At 39.0% G+C, this 16,165-nt stretch overlaps 1 protein-coding gene across 1 annotated transcript; it reads right to left on the bottom strand.

The window, feature by feature from the left end:
* Positions 1 to 6,878: 6,878 nt before the first annotated feature.
* Positions 6,879 to 15,518, bottom strand: LOC145484780 (uncharacterized). The gene is made up of 2 exons (XM_081463417.1): positions 11,247 to 15,518; positions 6,879 to 10,883 (listed from the first exon to the last, which is right to left on the bottom strand). The coding sequence occupies exon 2, from the start codon at positions 10,432 to 10,434 to the stop codon at positions 9,388 to 9,390; it is 1,047 nt and encodes a 348-aa protein (XP_081319543.1). The 5' UTR covers positions 10,435 to 10,883; positions 11,247 to 15,518; the 3' UTR covers positions 6,879 to 9,387.
* Between the last annotated feature and the right edge of the window lie 647 nt (positions 15,519 to 16,165).

The following is a 16,165-nucleotide window of genomic DNA, read 5'->3' as shown; positions in this document are numbered from 1 at the left end:
TTGTTGCAGTAGGATAACTTTTTAATCTGGATTAAAGACATGCGAATTTCTTTTGCAACCTTATCTAAAACGAAACGGTATCGAGTTTCTAGGTCTAACTGTGACTCATCGTGAAATAGTTGCCAATAACAGAAAAGGAATGGGTGCTTGAATGACTGTCAATGATTGCCAAGTTCCTAATCCCTTAATCAACTGTACTCTGCGTTTTTGATTATTCCAGAACCTAAAAAAAGGTTCTGCCAAAAAAAAAAAAAAATTTCTCTCAGTTATTGATTGCTTGCCCTCTTCGTGAAAGGTCATTCAGTATTGTCATGTCAGTATTGTGCTAGTTATCAAAGGAATAGCGCTTACTTGAAACTCTTGTTACTTTTCATTGTAGACCTAACACAGAATATGCACTGGCAATTCTGTCTTAAAGCTGGAATATTCTGAGAAAAAATTTACCAAACCAGCTCAAGCTTGCTTCCGTGCAATCTAGTACCCAGTGTCTTTCTTGAGCCCCGCCCCCTGAGACGGCGAAGCTAATGGGAGAGGCTAAATGCATGATAGGGAGCACGGATTGTTTGGCTCCATTAGTCACGAGGCAGTTATAATGGAAAAATAAAACACGAGGGAAAAAGAAAGTAAACTTTTTTAATGTGAGTAGCGTGGATAAGAAATTTAGTTGAGTAGTCTTGTTAGTCTTTGTTGAACACATCGCCTTCTTTTGTTTAGTGATTGACGTTTTACGTGCGGAAATTACTCTAGAAGACAACTTCCTGTTTTTCACTTTTTAGTTTTAAAAATAAATTAGTCACGTTTGGGCTGTTCGATGATCATAAAAAAAAAAACTAATCCAATGGGTCATGTTTTCAGTCAAGAGAGAATGATTTTCCTCTTGGTACACACTATAATTTTAAAGAAATTTTCGTTCCTTTTTCAGATTTTTTCGTGAAATAAACCAGCTCTGTTTGTCAGTGTTGCCAAACTGAAACTAAGGCACGGCAGAAATACAACAGTTAACATCTGTAAGAAAGACTTTGTGATATTGAGATTGCTGCCTGTGAGGACATATATATATATATTTTTTTTTTGCCCGTCGATATTGAAGGAAGGGAACTTTAAATTTGAGCACGAGAACGAGTGCGAGATCTACAATAGTACGAGTACGACTTTTAAATTCTAGTTTGCAGGCTTTACACTATCACGTTACATTCTCATCTCATTCTATGAGCTACCCTCTTTACCTAAAACCAACATGATGAAGAGGTCACTGGTTCGAAGTTTGAAAATCGTTCTCTATACTGGTCTATAGTCGTTCTCAATCTACTCAATCTCGTCGGCGTAGTTCAGTCCAAAGGTCCCTAAAACACAGCTCTGCACATGCAACGTGAACCGTACCAGAGACATCGCCTCAACAGGTAAATTTTGGCGGACATACTTTATTTCGTTGATAGTCACTCCAGCGATCAGACAGACCCTAGTACTGATAAATCTGAGTGGAAATTCGCTGGTATATTTCAAATGGAGCCCCCGACTTAAGCACCAGCTCCATATCTCGAGTTACCGCCCTTCTGGTAGCCTGTTACTAACCTTGTTTGGCGGGATTTCGTGCACGCCTTTTTGTTTTGGCGGCGGAGCTTCAAATGAGAGCGGCGATCAAAGCACTACCTCGTTCCCAGGGCTTTTTCCCTTTGAAATTAAGAGGGACGGGAAAATTTCAAAGGGAAAAGCCCTGGGAACGAGGTTGACACTAAGGGTGCGTTTCTTTAAGAAAATCCAAGATTGGATTCTTAAAACCAGAGTGGACTCTTCAGTTCCTTTGACGCACTATGATCCGAAAGATCTTGGATTGATCTGTTTAGTAAAGAAACGCAAAATCCGTTTTCGGATTCTTCCGGATTTAAGAATCCAATCTTGGATTTTCCTAAAGAAACGCCTCCTAAATACACCAGCTACTTAGATTACATTTGAGGGCGTGCCCCTTACAAAATGGCCGGAAACCGTTGCAAATATGGCAACTTGTACACGAGTGCGAGGCTTCTCGTTGGCAACCATTGCTAACGGCCGCCTCTTTTCCCAGTTGCTGTTACTGGTGGCTCAATAAGCGAATAAATGATAATTTGCATTATAAATATTTGGGCCCAACGCTCAATAAATCCTTTGCTGTGCAAAATTTAAATTCTATACACCTTTTAAACGTTTCAGATGTGGAATCATGGTTAAATGCCTGAAGACCTAAGGGACCGTTCATTTTTTATAAGGTAGGGGGGGCTGGTGGGATTTGGGGGGGGGGGCCATGCGAAAAAAAATGGCTTTCGAGGGGGGGCCATCCCAAAAAAATAAGGGAAAAAGGGGGGGTCACGTGAAATATTTTAGTAAAGCTTTAAAATGGCATAATGTTTGAATATCAAAAAAATTGCTATAGAATAAACATAGAAGGCAGGATACAAATTAATTACAAACTTTCCTTCTGCTTTAAAAAAACGTTTAGCGACAAAAAGCATTTGTAGCTACTGAAAAGAAGTATTTAACACTGTTATTTTCGAATGCAACTTTCACTGGCACTCATCTTCATCTCCGCTGTCGTCGAGTTCTTCGTCGCCGCTTGTGCTGCTATGGGAGTCTCTTTCACCAATGCTGCAAGAAGCAGCACTGCTTTCCGTCAGAGTGTACTCTTCAGGGTACATGAAGGTGTAAACATAATCTCTGACTTCTCGCTCAAGGTTGGTGGTGATTCTGCTTCTTGCAGCATTGGTGAAATAATTCCCTTCCAAGAGCTGTGCGATGTATGGCCCATCTCTTCTAAATATCGACGTGGCAACATCCTCAACTTTAAGACACTCTACCGGGACGGCCGTTCTAGGAGGGTACACAAGGCATTGTGGAAGATCATTTCCTAACGGGTTTCCAACACAGATTCCATAAACTCGTTGGACGTTGTTTTCAGTCCGCTTCCTCTTTCTTTCATTTGACTTTCTGCGGTTTTCTTTTTTCCTTCTCCTTTTGTTGATGTGCTGTTTGAGTATGCCTTTGAATATGCTGTTATAATTGCTCTTCTTATTTTCTAGTGCTTCCATGTCCTGCGTGACCTTCGTCAACTTAGCTTCCGTACATTTGATCTGTTTTACATTAAAACTGTGGGCAAATTCTTCGCCCTGCTTTAAAGCAAGCCCATTGGACTGAAAGAGTGTGGAATCGTGTTCCTTTACATCTTTCAATATGACATTCAACTTTTCCACTATTGCTCTGTGCTCTTTGATGGAGAAGTTCAGTTTTCTTCCATCACTGGGCTTCAACTGGTACCCTTGCATGGAAAACTCACTCGCCCTTTCTGAACAGCCATCCGCACCTAGAAAAATTGCTTCTTTTGCTTGTAAGATGTCAAACTGCCTGGATCGTTCAGCTGTAAACCTTTTCTTAAACGACTCGTCGCTTTCGCCATTATTGCGCATTTTGGAATGAGCCTCTTTCATGATGCTCATGTAGTAATGCGCTCTTTCCCCGATTGGATTAACAATATAAAGAAGAACGAGCATGGAAGTGGCAGGCTGGTTTTATCTGACCCAGAGAGCGTTGCTCTATTTGCAGATAAGTTTATTGTCAAATCGAAGTTTGTGGTGGATTATCTTCAGCATCTTGAAGTGCTGGAATTTAAAAGGAAAAAGAGAGCAGAAGAAAAGGCAAAGTTAAGTAGGGAGGAGGATTATCCTTGGACTGAGTTGTGCGAAGATCTAACCAAGCTTAAAAAGCTACGTGTTCCAGAACTAAACAAGTACTCAAACCACCACGGGCTGAAGCAGCATTTGAAAAGCAGCAAGAGTGAGAAAGTAAAGGCAATTGTAAGACATTCATGCTTGCAGCAGAAGAGTCCTCTCAGAGCTGGCCAACCAACACTGAGAAATGCCAGGACATTGACACAAAATGACAACAGGGCAAGTGCTGACAGCAGCGAAACGGATGAAAGTGACAATGATGAGTATGACAGTGAGGCCATTGACTCTGGGGGAGAAGATGACTCAAGTGACGTCACTCTTGCATTCATGAATTCAGATGAGGAAGATGCCAATGAGAGGCCAAATGCCACACGCTCAGGGCGAGCCATAACTAGGAGATCCGAAGTTGACTTCTCTTTCTTTTGATTTGTTTTTTAAACAACAGCTCTCTGTCGTATAGAGATTGTAAATATTGTCTTCATAGTGAGCACAATAACGTGAAGTAGGGGGATAAAAGAGAAATATTAAAAAAGTTGAAATCTAAATATTGTTTGTTCAATTTTTTTTTGGGGGGGGGGTCATCCCAAAAAATGTCCGCTATAAGGGGGGGCCATGTGAAAAAATTGGTAAGCTGAGGGGGGGTCATGCGATTTTTAAATGGTGCTTCCCAAATCCCACCAGCCCCCCCTCCCTCATAAAAAATGAACGGTCCCTAACCAAAATACTGACCACACCCATTTCGAGCTGGTTCAAAACTGGGTCTACCCTAAAGATACCAACAACCTTGAAAGTTTGCTTGAAGAACAAAACTACCCAGAAGTGTCCAACTTACTACTCTAAATTTATCACTGAACATATTTTAAGTTTTCTCATGCTATAAAATAATCACTCAAAGATTTGTGTAATATGTTCCCTGCCTTTTAAAAAGCGATATAGCCTTGCAGCGCATTTGACAAGTCAAAGATTACATGAATGTGCTCACGAAAGGACTATTTGTGAACAGTGTGTAACATAGAACACGATATACTGCGGCAATGATTACGGTCTTCGTGCATGGTTCGCATATTAGTTTGAAACGCAACACAAACCCATTGTGGTAAACGTATTTGATTTGGATATACAAACAAGTGCAATTGTGAGGGCGTTGGGATCTAATTTATTTTTTCGTTTATTTAATTGCTTATTTTTTTTATCTATTTATTCTTTTATTAGTTCTATTTCTTTTTCTTTTGACTAAAACGAGAAAAGAAAAGTCTGGAAGAAGCAAACCAACAGCCCACAATCCCTTGATTCCACTTGTACAATTTAAATTTAAATTTCTGTATATAATTTATACTTTTTAGATTTTGTAATTGTAAATTCTATGCGTGTAATTCTTTATTGACTTTTTTGATGCTTTTTATACTGGTAACCGATTAATACCAGTCAATCTATATCTTGATCGACTGACCGGTCTTTACCAGGATAAATAAAGTTATTATTATTATTATTATTATTATTATTATTATTATTATTATTATCATTATTATTATTATTGTTATTATTATTATTATTATTAGTAGTAGTAGTAGTAGTAGTAGTAGCAGTAGTAGTATACTGAACATGCAAGTGTTACGCAAGGTTAATCTAGAACCCAGATCTCCCACGGCCAAGCAGAAGAGAGACTCCTTTTCAGTGTTAAGCAGAGTGACATCTGGGTGCGAAATTAGCACCAGGTTCGATTTCTACCGCTCTCTCGCTCCACCCCTTCTGGGAAGGGACGTGGGCTCCTTTCCAGAACAGCGGCTGGTAATCAAGCCAAGCGTTGCACTGGACAAGGAGAAAAATTAAACGACTACTTAGAACTACACTCGGGAGAGTAATCTTCGGTTTAGTTGCTAAATTTCAGTTCAAGCACTCGGGGAGTGTTCCGTTTTCCTTTATCCAATCAAAGTGTATCCCGAGTTAATTCCAAAAACAAAAAGTGCAAACTAAGGTCCCGTCGATCCACACCACGCCGGAGAAATTTGAAAACGCAGCTTCATTTCTACGGTTAGGCCTACCGTCCACACTAATCCGTCACGTTAAGGAAGCTTTTCGAAAACGGTCTGCAAACCGGAGGAATTTGAAAACTGAGTTCCAGTCCTTGAAGTGTGGCACAGTCTTGGGAGTTAACTTGATTGTTTGTGAACAATCCTTTTCTGTGGGGTTTTAGATGAAAAAGAGGCAAACCGCCGCGCCTTGAGGAAGCATGGCTTCTGTACCACGTATGACGTCATCACCCCTAAGTATGGAATACGTTTTTCAGTAATCCGCTGATAAAGAAGGAAAAGTTCTTAAGAAGCGTGTCTGAACGAGCAAGACGAGATGAATCGTCCAGGATGCGCAAAGATGGATGAAACCGAACATGAAAACTACGTTGCCAAGGCGACGATATTTTATTATTATTTTTTTTATTACTGAATTGTTTTGGCTGCACACTCTTTTTCAGCTGGTTTTGGTTCATTGCAACTAGAACTCAAAATCGAGGTTTTAATAATTTTCTATAAATATCGTTCAATACTTCCAAAAAGACAAAACTGGACGATTTTAACATTTAAGACATTATTATTCAAAGGCAAACTGTTCTACGTATGCGGTCCCCACATGGCAATAATGTAGAACAATAACATTATTTAAAGCTTTTTTTCCATTCTTAAAAAGGTTGCACCGTCTCGTACTGATAACATTTTACCGTGTTTAACTAAGGAAATTATGTATGTCTACCGCATATAGGAATCGTGCATTAGAACTGTTATTTTAATATTCTCAATTCTACAAGTCTTCAATATCGTCAAGTTCTTTTTGATATTCAAAATCCGTAGAACTTGAGAATAAATGTGTAAATATATATTTTACAAACAAAAACTCTAAAATAACTAAAATAATCATACCACACAAAAATGCTTACAAAGCGGTATTGGTTATATTACTTTTGCTTAATTAATATGTTTTTGAGCAATATTTTATTGTACCGTACAATACCGCGTTCATCAACAACAGTAACAACGTTTGCTGTTCATCAACTGAAATAAAGCAAATGCGTCTTTTCGGAAGCGACAAACGTAAACATATCTATTAATTTAAAAACGATGTAAGGATGCCGCCTTCTCGTTTAAATTGCATTCTGAATTGTGCAACCAAGAAATATTTAACCAACCGGTGTCTAGCCCAATTTACTCAAAACGGGTATTTTAGGTATATTTGTAATTGTTGTAAAATTTAGATGCATGGCAAAAGCAATGAGAACTAATGAATAATCGGCCAGCCATCGTTTTAAGCTTACTTTTTTTTTTTTATCAAAGGCTGGTTTTCACTTCTGCATCAGCATAAGCACAAGCAATCTTACGCAGGCGCAGTAAGGTGCACCTAGGCCGGCCCGCACCCTCCTCCCCCCGCCTATTTTGGGTAAAAAAAGAAAAAATCACAGAAGGAAGAAAAGCCGGCAGGGCAAACAAAACAAAACCGCCCCTTCCCCTCACCCCCGCCTCCTTAGCTCAAGGTCTGGATCCGCGCGGATCCAAACGCGTGCAACATGTTGGCCCAGCAATGTTACCATAATTTTATTATTAAGTTATGTTGAAATCTTGAGAGGAAGGCTACCCAACGTATAATAGAGCTTTGACTTCCAGAAGAAAGAGCGGTAATTTTATTTAGTATATCTCTGCTGAAAATCTCGCTGGCATGGATCCATAACATCTTAAAAAATATATTTTGCCAGATGATTCTCTTGATAAACATAAACTTAAAATAAATAAACCACGTGATTTTAATTTTGACTTTTCTGGTAAATCCAATAATTTCGTTATACTACAAAGACCACAAAGCAGCCAATTTGTCTACGACATGTCGCAATCGGACGATATTTTTGGTGTCTTTCATTTCTTTTCGAACAGAGTTCGACACGGTGAGGCTCCGCCACGAGGTCCAGACCCTTACCATTTAGTATACCAGTTTTGAGAGAAAAAATAATTTTTTTCATATATCCTTGACGTAAAATGGTGCGACTTTCAAGTACCTTTATACACGCTGCATCCATTCCATACTCTTGGATTGCATAATTCCTAAAAATTTTTTGGTAAATCGGCAGTTAGGTCTGTCTGTTCGAAATATCTTGAATGGCACTCTTAAATTCTTAATTGAGACAGTTTCCTTTTCTCTTCTGAATTTCTTCAGTGCGAGAAATCCCATATCGTTTCAGATACTTCAGGTGAAAAGGGTGGAGGGTGGAACAACCCCGGTAGTCTGCTATAGAGAGTGTACTCCGGGGTTTAAAATGTTGTGAACGTTTTACCAGACTTAAGTTCATCTATAGAAGCAACCGAACTGTTGTTCATCTCATCACCACTGAATAAGATAAAACTTCCTTTATCCTGACAAGGAAATATATGATCGGTCCATTTTCGAGTGGTCTTTCTGCAAAACCGCCGTCTTAATACAATATAATACAACTATCATCTTATCGGGACTAAAATCTTCACTAGCTCTCTCCGCATTAGGGAAATTGTGTGCATTACACTTTATTTCACAATAACCACTCTTTAAAACACGTTCGTATAAAAATTCTGTAACTTGCTCTATACCTGATGGTGACCGGTTGTGATCAAGTTGTGCCGGTTTTGCTTAATCTTTCGTAAAGAACTTCGGCCGAATTGATGAATCAATCACCGATTCAATGTGTACCCGCTGGGTTTTGCTTGCTACCTGTTTTTGGAGCCCTCTTCATTATGGTGCGGGAGAGATCAGAGACGTGCTGACGTCTACTTTTTCCGTTCGCGTATAAGCTGCGATCAGGCGTTCTTTTTTTGGCCCTCCTCGTTCACCCAAAAAGACCGAATCGCAGGTTACTTTTCGCGCGGAAAAAGTGAAAAAAAAAAAAAAAAAAAAAAAAAAAAAAAATAATCGTAGACGTCTGAACTCAAGCTACTCAGTTCACAAATGGAAACTAACATTTTATTTAACGGAGAGATGAAATTCATATAATAGAGCTTTGACTTCCAGAAGAAAGAGCGGTCATTTTATTTAGTATATCTCTGCTGAAAATCTCGCTGGTGGGTCCATAACATCTTAAAAAAAAAATTTGCCAGATAATTCTCTTGATAAATATAAACTTTAAATAAATAAACCACATGATTTTAATTTTGACTTTTCTGGTAAATCCAATAATTTCATTATACTACAAAGACCACAAAGCAGCCAATTTGTCTACGACATGTCGCAATCGGACGATATTTTTGGTGTCTTTCACTAATTTGCATGTGACGGAAAAAGAGGGACAAGGCAAAAATCCGATCGGATTTAACAAATATTTTTTTTCTCTTGTTCAATTTTAGTATGAGATGATCTTATTGACTCAAATTGCTTTACAACACAGCGATTTCCCTGTCATTTGCTGGACTGTGTTCTTTGTACAAAGGAAATACGCATCTTTAGTTGCTGTGGCTACCACTGTCTTCTAAGTATCATTCGTTTTCAGGCCTTTCTCCCCGAAATTTGAAAATCGTCTAGGAAAAAGCCCAGGAAGTGAGACGCTGAATTTCACTTCCTATAATTCTTGGGCTCCCAAGAACTTACAAACAAAGGAAAAACCTTTCAGTTTAAATTTCCGGGTAATCTTTACCCAAACTTTGGGTTACAATTTTTGTAAGCCCACACAAAAATGTCAGTTTCAAAGTTACACTGTTGATGTATGTTCTGTTCCAGGCTCTCTTCGACCAATCCCTTGCATGCCTGTAATACCATCACTGGTTTTCCGCAGTGTGGAAGACGGTCGCGACATGGATCGACGGCCAAATAGCGTGCACCTGAGAGCCCTACGATAAGAAGGAAGTCTCCATGCATAGATAAACATGTCTAAAGCGACCTTAATAAAGAGCATTAGATCACTGATGCGAAGTCCAATGTGGATGTTGATATTTTCGACCTCGTTTTTTGGCTTCCTAAAGAGATGGATATACAGGACCACATTGTGCAGAGAAGCCGAAGCTAGCAAGATGGCTGTGAGATAAAATGTCATGACGGTGAACTGGCGTTCATTGTGTCTCCTCTTGTACGAGTTCACTTTCTGCAGCGACTGGTTTAAGGATGCTTTTCTGCGAAGCGTGTTGCTTTGTTGTAGATGCCGGTTGAACGAGGTGTAAAGTAGGACCTGGACTATTATTAGAATGAGTGAAAACAATGTGGGGTGAATGATAAGGTCCATCTTTAAGAACGTGCGCATGTTCATTCCTGTAAACTGCAACATACAGAAACTCGTGAGGTACACGCAGCTAACAGTGAGGAAGCATAAAACTCGATTTCTAGACACAATTTCTTTGAATTGGTGTGGGTACGTTACCGCAATGTACTGACACACCGACAGCGCCAATACAACGAAGAAAGACAAGCTAATTGCAACTGTGGAGATGATGCCTCCTATTCTGTGAATTAATCTGAAACTCTCGCTGGGCCTCTCCCTAAAGTAATAAGCGGCAAAAAACGGTTCAACCGTCAATCCAATGAGGAAGTCAGCCACGGCAAGACCCGCAATAAAGAAGGTCATTGGAGTACGGAAACACCTCAAAGGATCCTTATATATCGCCGTCAAAAGCAGAGCGTTCGATATCACAGTAACCGGTGACAGAACACACAGGACAATCGCGGACGCCAGCTCAATATGGCGGTAGGTGTGTAACTCTGGCAGGATGTCGCCTGACAGGTCTTCAGTAGTATTGTTAAACATGGCTGAAGCCAAAAGTGTCAGTCCAATAATTTTCTCGTCACTACGTGTCCACAACGTGACACAACGCCAGATGTAAACTCTCTTCTGATGTGGTTAAACGAAGGAGATTATCGCGAAAAAGTGTTTTTCTTCCAGTATTATATTTAGTTCAGCTGCCAGGAAAAAAACTCCTCAGACAATATATGATGGCCTGGAGGTTTTTATATTAACAGGCAAGCTAAATAATTACTTCCACTGTGAGATCACAGCAGCGAAATAATTATAATGGCGCGAAAGGCACTATATTTCATCAATAAATGGAAATGAGGCGTATCGTTTTGCGAAATATTCTGCAAGTTGAGATGACAGGTGCTCAGCCGATTCAACTCTCGCTTGGATCGGATGTCTTCGCCTTGAGCCAGTGTAAAATTACATAAGATTCATCGCAGTCTTAATTGGTACAACAGAGTCTGAAAGATAAGCGAAACAATATCATGGTTGACTAAAAATTGGACCGCTAATGGTTTTAGTTCTAACCACCTTACAGGTGAATAATGGTCGCTAAGATTTATTCTCAATGACATTGTCGATAGTGTTTTAAAAAGACAACACGTAGCTCTGCTTACAATAGTCTCCTTATAAATTCAAACTGGTCTACAAAATCACTACAATTAAGAGACTTAATTTCACAAGAGGACAGTTTCCTCAACCAATTAACACTACCACCGCATTGTCTGTGTTGGGTGGTTTCTGTCAAGATAGCTTTCATGATATTTCGTACTAGTTTGAAGGTTTTAATGATTAAAGATCTCAGCAGTTTAACTTATACTTACGTGGTACATCAGTGCTAAAGGATCTAGAAACAGAGCAGTTTTTGATAAGCTGAACAGTGTTGAAGTCTCGTGATGGTTATTTTCTAGCGCTGAACGGCATCCGGTTCGTTCGGTTTCACTGGAGTTTCGTTTCTGAGGAAGTCGAATGAAATGATCAATCTCTGATGCAAAGCGTTTACTTAAGAGTTGAATTACAAAACACCCCCTCTCCACCACTTTCGAAGAACAAACTGCTTCAGTTTAGCTGGGCATAGGTTTACTCGAATCGTGTAAACGAAACAAGAAGATAAATAAAACATCAATTTCCAAACGTGGCACTGAGAACGCGGAACGAAAGGAGCCGCGCGCGTTGTGTGCTACTTGAACTGTTCATATGCATGGACAGAATTTTTGGTTGTGAATGATAATAAATTAAATGGTTATGTAAACGACGGCAGTCACGGCGATGTCGGTCACAATGTGAGAAGTTAGGGAATGACAGGTGCCATGATAATGCAAATTTCCTGATATCTTCTTATGCGTGTGCTCAGACAACTGTTGTTCTTAAAAGAGAGCGAAACAATGAAACCTCCTTTTGGAAAATTACTGCATTGCCAGAATATAATTGCAGTAACGCTGAGGCCAAACTAGAAATTACATTGACCCTTTCTTTCTTTATAATATTGTAATCAGTGCATTTTTGCCGCAAGCTTCGTTTCTGTCTTTTTTTTTTTATGGCTTTACAACCCTAATGTTGAACTCAAGTTTTCATTGCGTTTATATGTTTAACTCGTTTTACTTTCTAAACGTTCGATATTATTTGCTGTTGCAGGTAATTTAGTATAGTAAATAATTTCACAGGGAAATGACTGTTCACTGTGGGACAAAACAAACGAAAATTTCTAAATTACAGAGTCTGAGTGATTGAAAACAGTATGAGAACCTCAGCGACTACCCACGTTCATAAAATTTGTTTGCATGTCATTCTTTGACGTCATATCCTTGCAAACAGACATATTTGCTGCGAAATGTCAATACAACCTGCCGAATCTTGCCATGTTTGCCATGTTAATCGAAACTGTTGGTGAAGTGAACCAAGATATTTGCATTAAAAGTAAAACTAAGACAAAAATGACCAAGCGTGTGTAAAATAGAATGAAATCAACTACTTTTTCAAAGAAGATTTTCTTTAAGTCTCAGCCGTCAAAATCAGAACAGGATGTATGGGTTATTGACCAAGTGTGAGGTCGAGATGGCTGGATATCGGCCAACTTCTTTTTTTGCGTGTTTATGGACCCAGACGGAGTCGAGGTCCATAAACTCGCAAAAAAAAGAACGAAGCCAATATCCGGCCATCTTTACCGAACAAGGTTGGTCAATAAAGGATTTATTATATGGCTTTCGGGGAAAATAATCTTGCGGGACTCGGCGGGTAGTCCCGAGCGGGCAAGATAGGCTCGGGTAGCCAATCACAGCGCAGGATTTGATTCATCTTGCCCGCTCACGGAGCATTGTAGCCATATAATAAACAATCGTTTTTCTATTTTAAATGTTTTCGCTAAGCCGTATCTTTCGGTGTTGAGTTACTCAAGGTGTTGAAAGTCTGCAATATTTGCCGAATTTCGCAAGCGGAATCTCACTATTTGTCCATCATAATGCAGTGTAGTCCATTCCATTCTAACTGTTTTGTAATTCCGACTTCGAACTCAGAATCAGATGTCACTTTAGTTTGAAGAAACTCGACAAAAAGTCCCGATAATACTGTTCCATAAAACCAGCTTGACCAAATCTTTGGAAATGATCGGTAATGCAGAAAGCTTGATAGCTTCATCATTAAGGTTTGTTTTTTGAACGGCAATTGACAGCTCTAAAGAGGGTGTTGATGTATTTGTAGATTTTTCTCCGCTGCATTTTGAGGAAAATGAGAGACTTAGTATTTGTTCGTAACGATGATGAAATACGCCGAGAAATTAATTTTCCTGCTAATTTAACTTTAATGCTTGGCGTGCTATTTCGAACAGCTATTCATGTGAAAATTAAAGGCTGACAACTGATAGTTCAAATGCCACACAACCTAGCATTCACTCAAGTTCGATTCAACAATTTGCCTCCGGTTCTTCATTCAACTTTTAAATGAAAAAATAAAAAACAAAAAAACGATTAAAAACTTTAAAACTACCCGCTATCAAATCCAATAATTTTTTGCCCTGCACCATCTGTTTCGTCTAATTACACCCCACAATAATTTAAAAGACGACATTTCGCAAGCTTTTCTAAAAGACACGAATCGTCTTTGTTACTTATCCAAGACAGGCTATTTCATACCCATTGGCCGCGGCCAAATTAAGTAAGGACTTGAATAACATTCTCCACAAATTAAAGTTTTAGTGGTCTTTTAGCTGTGACATCTTGAGTGACATGTCCGTAGAAAACCACGCTTTCACTTACTTTGCGAAGATCCACTTTCCAGCTTTCGTCATAAAAGACCACATTCAGCCCACGGAGATCATATCTCCATTACTTAGATAAAACGAAGTGCTTGAATTGATTCGGGCGATTTTTGGCGCTGGATGCTTTCTCGATGACTAAGATCGAAAGATCATAAATTTTATGTAATCGTAAACGATGAATTATCAGATAGTGGAATTCTATAGTAAAAACCCAGTTGTGCAAATTTTAATCAACTCACGCACCAAGATATAGGATGTTACACAAAATAAGACAATGCTCAAAAGTACAATCATTATTATAAGAAAAGAAAACAGGCTTTCATTTAAGTACAATTTTCTAAATGTTGAAGTTTTACATTACATCCTGGCGCGAGGGCAGTGTGATTAACATGGCAATAAAAAGGAGTCTCAGAGGTTGATGTTAATTTGTTCGTGTTTGTCAGTACTGTTTTAGCAGCCGTTCCTTTTTTGAGCACAATGAAGGGAATTTTATTGGATATTCAAAAACTCACCTCATCATAACATCCGCATGGTGTTTTACTAAGCATAATCGAAATCATGTGGAGCCAAGTCAAGGCAACAATCGCTCCATGCATGATAGGACAGTCACGACTTACGGTGTAAATGGCGATTTGGCGACATGTTTGTTCAGGTGTGTGTGGCTTAATGTTTATCACGAAACGGTAAAACAAAGGAAGACTTCCGACTCCGTGACTTTGAGCGTCCCATTGGCCTGTAATTTTGGAGAGATTTCGCGGAAAAATAAGACAATAAACAAAGAAAGGTACGAGGACACTTGATCGAACCTTTCTTGGTTCGTGGAGTGCTGAGGTATAGATCTTAAACGAGTAGAAAGGTATGGGGTTGTTATGCTTCAAATAACCGAATTTTACCTCTGAAAGCTTACCACTAATGCAACGAAATTTCCAGTTTCACTAAATTGACATCACCGCATACATATTCTTAAAACTGAACCACGGGCAAGTAATATCATCCCTAAGGGTGCTTAACTGGCAAAGAAAAGAGAATCACGTTTAAAAGCAATTACAAAAGTTAAAATACTAAAATAACAGGATACTTACTTTTAGTGACACGACGGTTAGCTCGGTTGTTCTCAGCTCAGATGCCGCAAAACTGAAGCGGGTTTCTAGTGGAGACTTCTGTGCCTCTTTAAAATGCAATTTCGTTCGTTATCTTCTCCCACAAACCAGTCGTCGAGTGCCAGACCAGAAATTTGCCACCGCGAAATTTTCGGGACAAAATAGGAAAAAAAAACCGAGATAAAAAAAAAGTCCGCAAGACTTAATTACGGAAATACAAATGACTGGTTACCGAGAAAATACAATGACCTGGTACGAATTAGCGAAAAGGCCACGAAATCGCCAGAAGCACAGAGGGCGACTCCAGTACAAATAACCGGACGTCATCAGTTATTCACGGTGAACATGTCATTTATTTATTTGACCGCTGTGCTGACATCATATTTAATTCATACTTAAACAACTGCTCCCTTATATTGAAGTAGGTATGCACTCCAGGGTGTAAAACCCGACATTTCAGGAACATTACAAGTCGTAAAATTTTTGCCAATATTTTGAGAACTTGAGACACAATTTAAATATATGAGCAAAATCCAATTGAGAAGATAAATAAATGAAAAAGCAGCCTTATGATGACTGCTTTCGTAGATTTTTGTTTTCATTCAGTTATAGGAAGTTTAGATTAAAGAGTAATCAACATCACTGGAGTTTTCTACCGCGTGCGAATTTGTTTTTTTTTGTATAGCTGACATTAAAATGCGATATACAGATCAACAAATTTCGATCGGATTTTTACTGCTGTGATATCGGCCAGCAAGTCTCGTTCAATCGTGAGACCCGCAGTGGACACTTGAGAACTTGGCAAACTGAGAAATCGAAAATGATTTTTTATAAAAGTCAGCTCTGAATTTCACTAGAACACCACATACGCTTAACCTTTAGTTTGCCCATAGGACGTAGCTAGCATGGCTTACGAAATGTCTCACTTCAAATGCAAAACCCACTATGCTCATTACATGGCCGACATTGTATTTCAATTGAGCAAGTGAATAAATGCCCTCAGAAGTGGACTGAAATTTAAACTAACTTTACTTGTTTTTAATCAGATATTAAAACTATGTAATATTCAAACTTCAACCCCAGACTACTGTGAAATACTATATGATAACTTTCCAATGGCCTTAACTAAGAAATAAGAAAACATCTTTGTCCGCTTGGTTGTAAAATAATCAAGTGGTTGTTGGGTTTCTAAACACCTACTCACGTGAAGTGCCTGAGTAGCGCTCAATAATGGTTTCCACAGGCATCACTTTTCAAAATTCCCTGACTTTTTCCTGCCTTTAGCCTGATAAAAATAAGATTTTCCTGACCAAATAAATACAATGTCAGATATAGTAGCGGCTTCTGTTCTCAACTTATAGCCGTGCTTTTGAGCCACTCATTAAGACTG

Source organism: Orbicella franksi, chromosome 4, assembly GCF_964199315.1.
Source record: "Orbicella franksi chromosome 4, jaOrbFran1.1, whole genome shotgun sequence".
NCBI lineage: Eukaryota > Metazoa > Cnidaria > Anthozoa > Scleractinia > Merulinidae > Orbicella > Orbicella franksi.
The sequence above is the reverse complement of the archived record's forward strand: the minus strand, read 5'-3'. Positions and strand labels throughout refer to the sequence as shown.

Coding starts and splice junctions, on each gene's coding strand:
- LOC145484780 (XM_081463417.1), bottom strand. CDS start 10,434: ATGTTTAACAATACTACTGAAGACCTGTCAGGCGACATCCTGCCAGAG.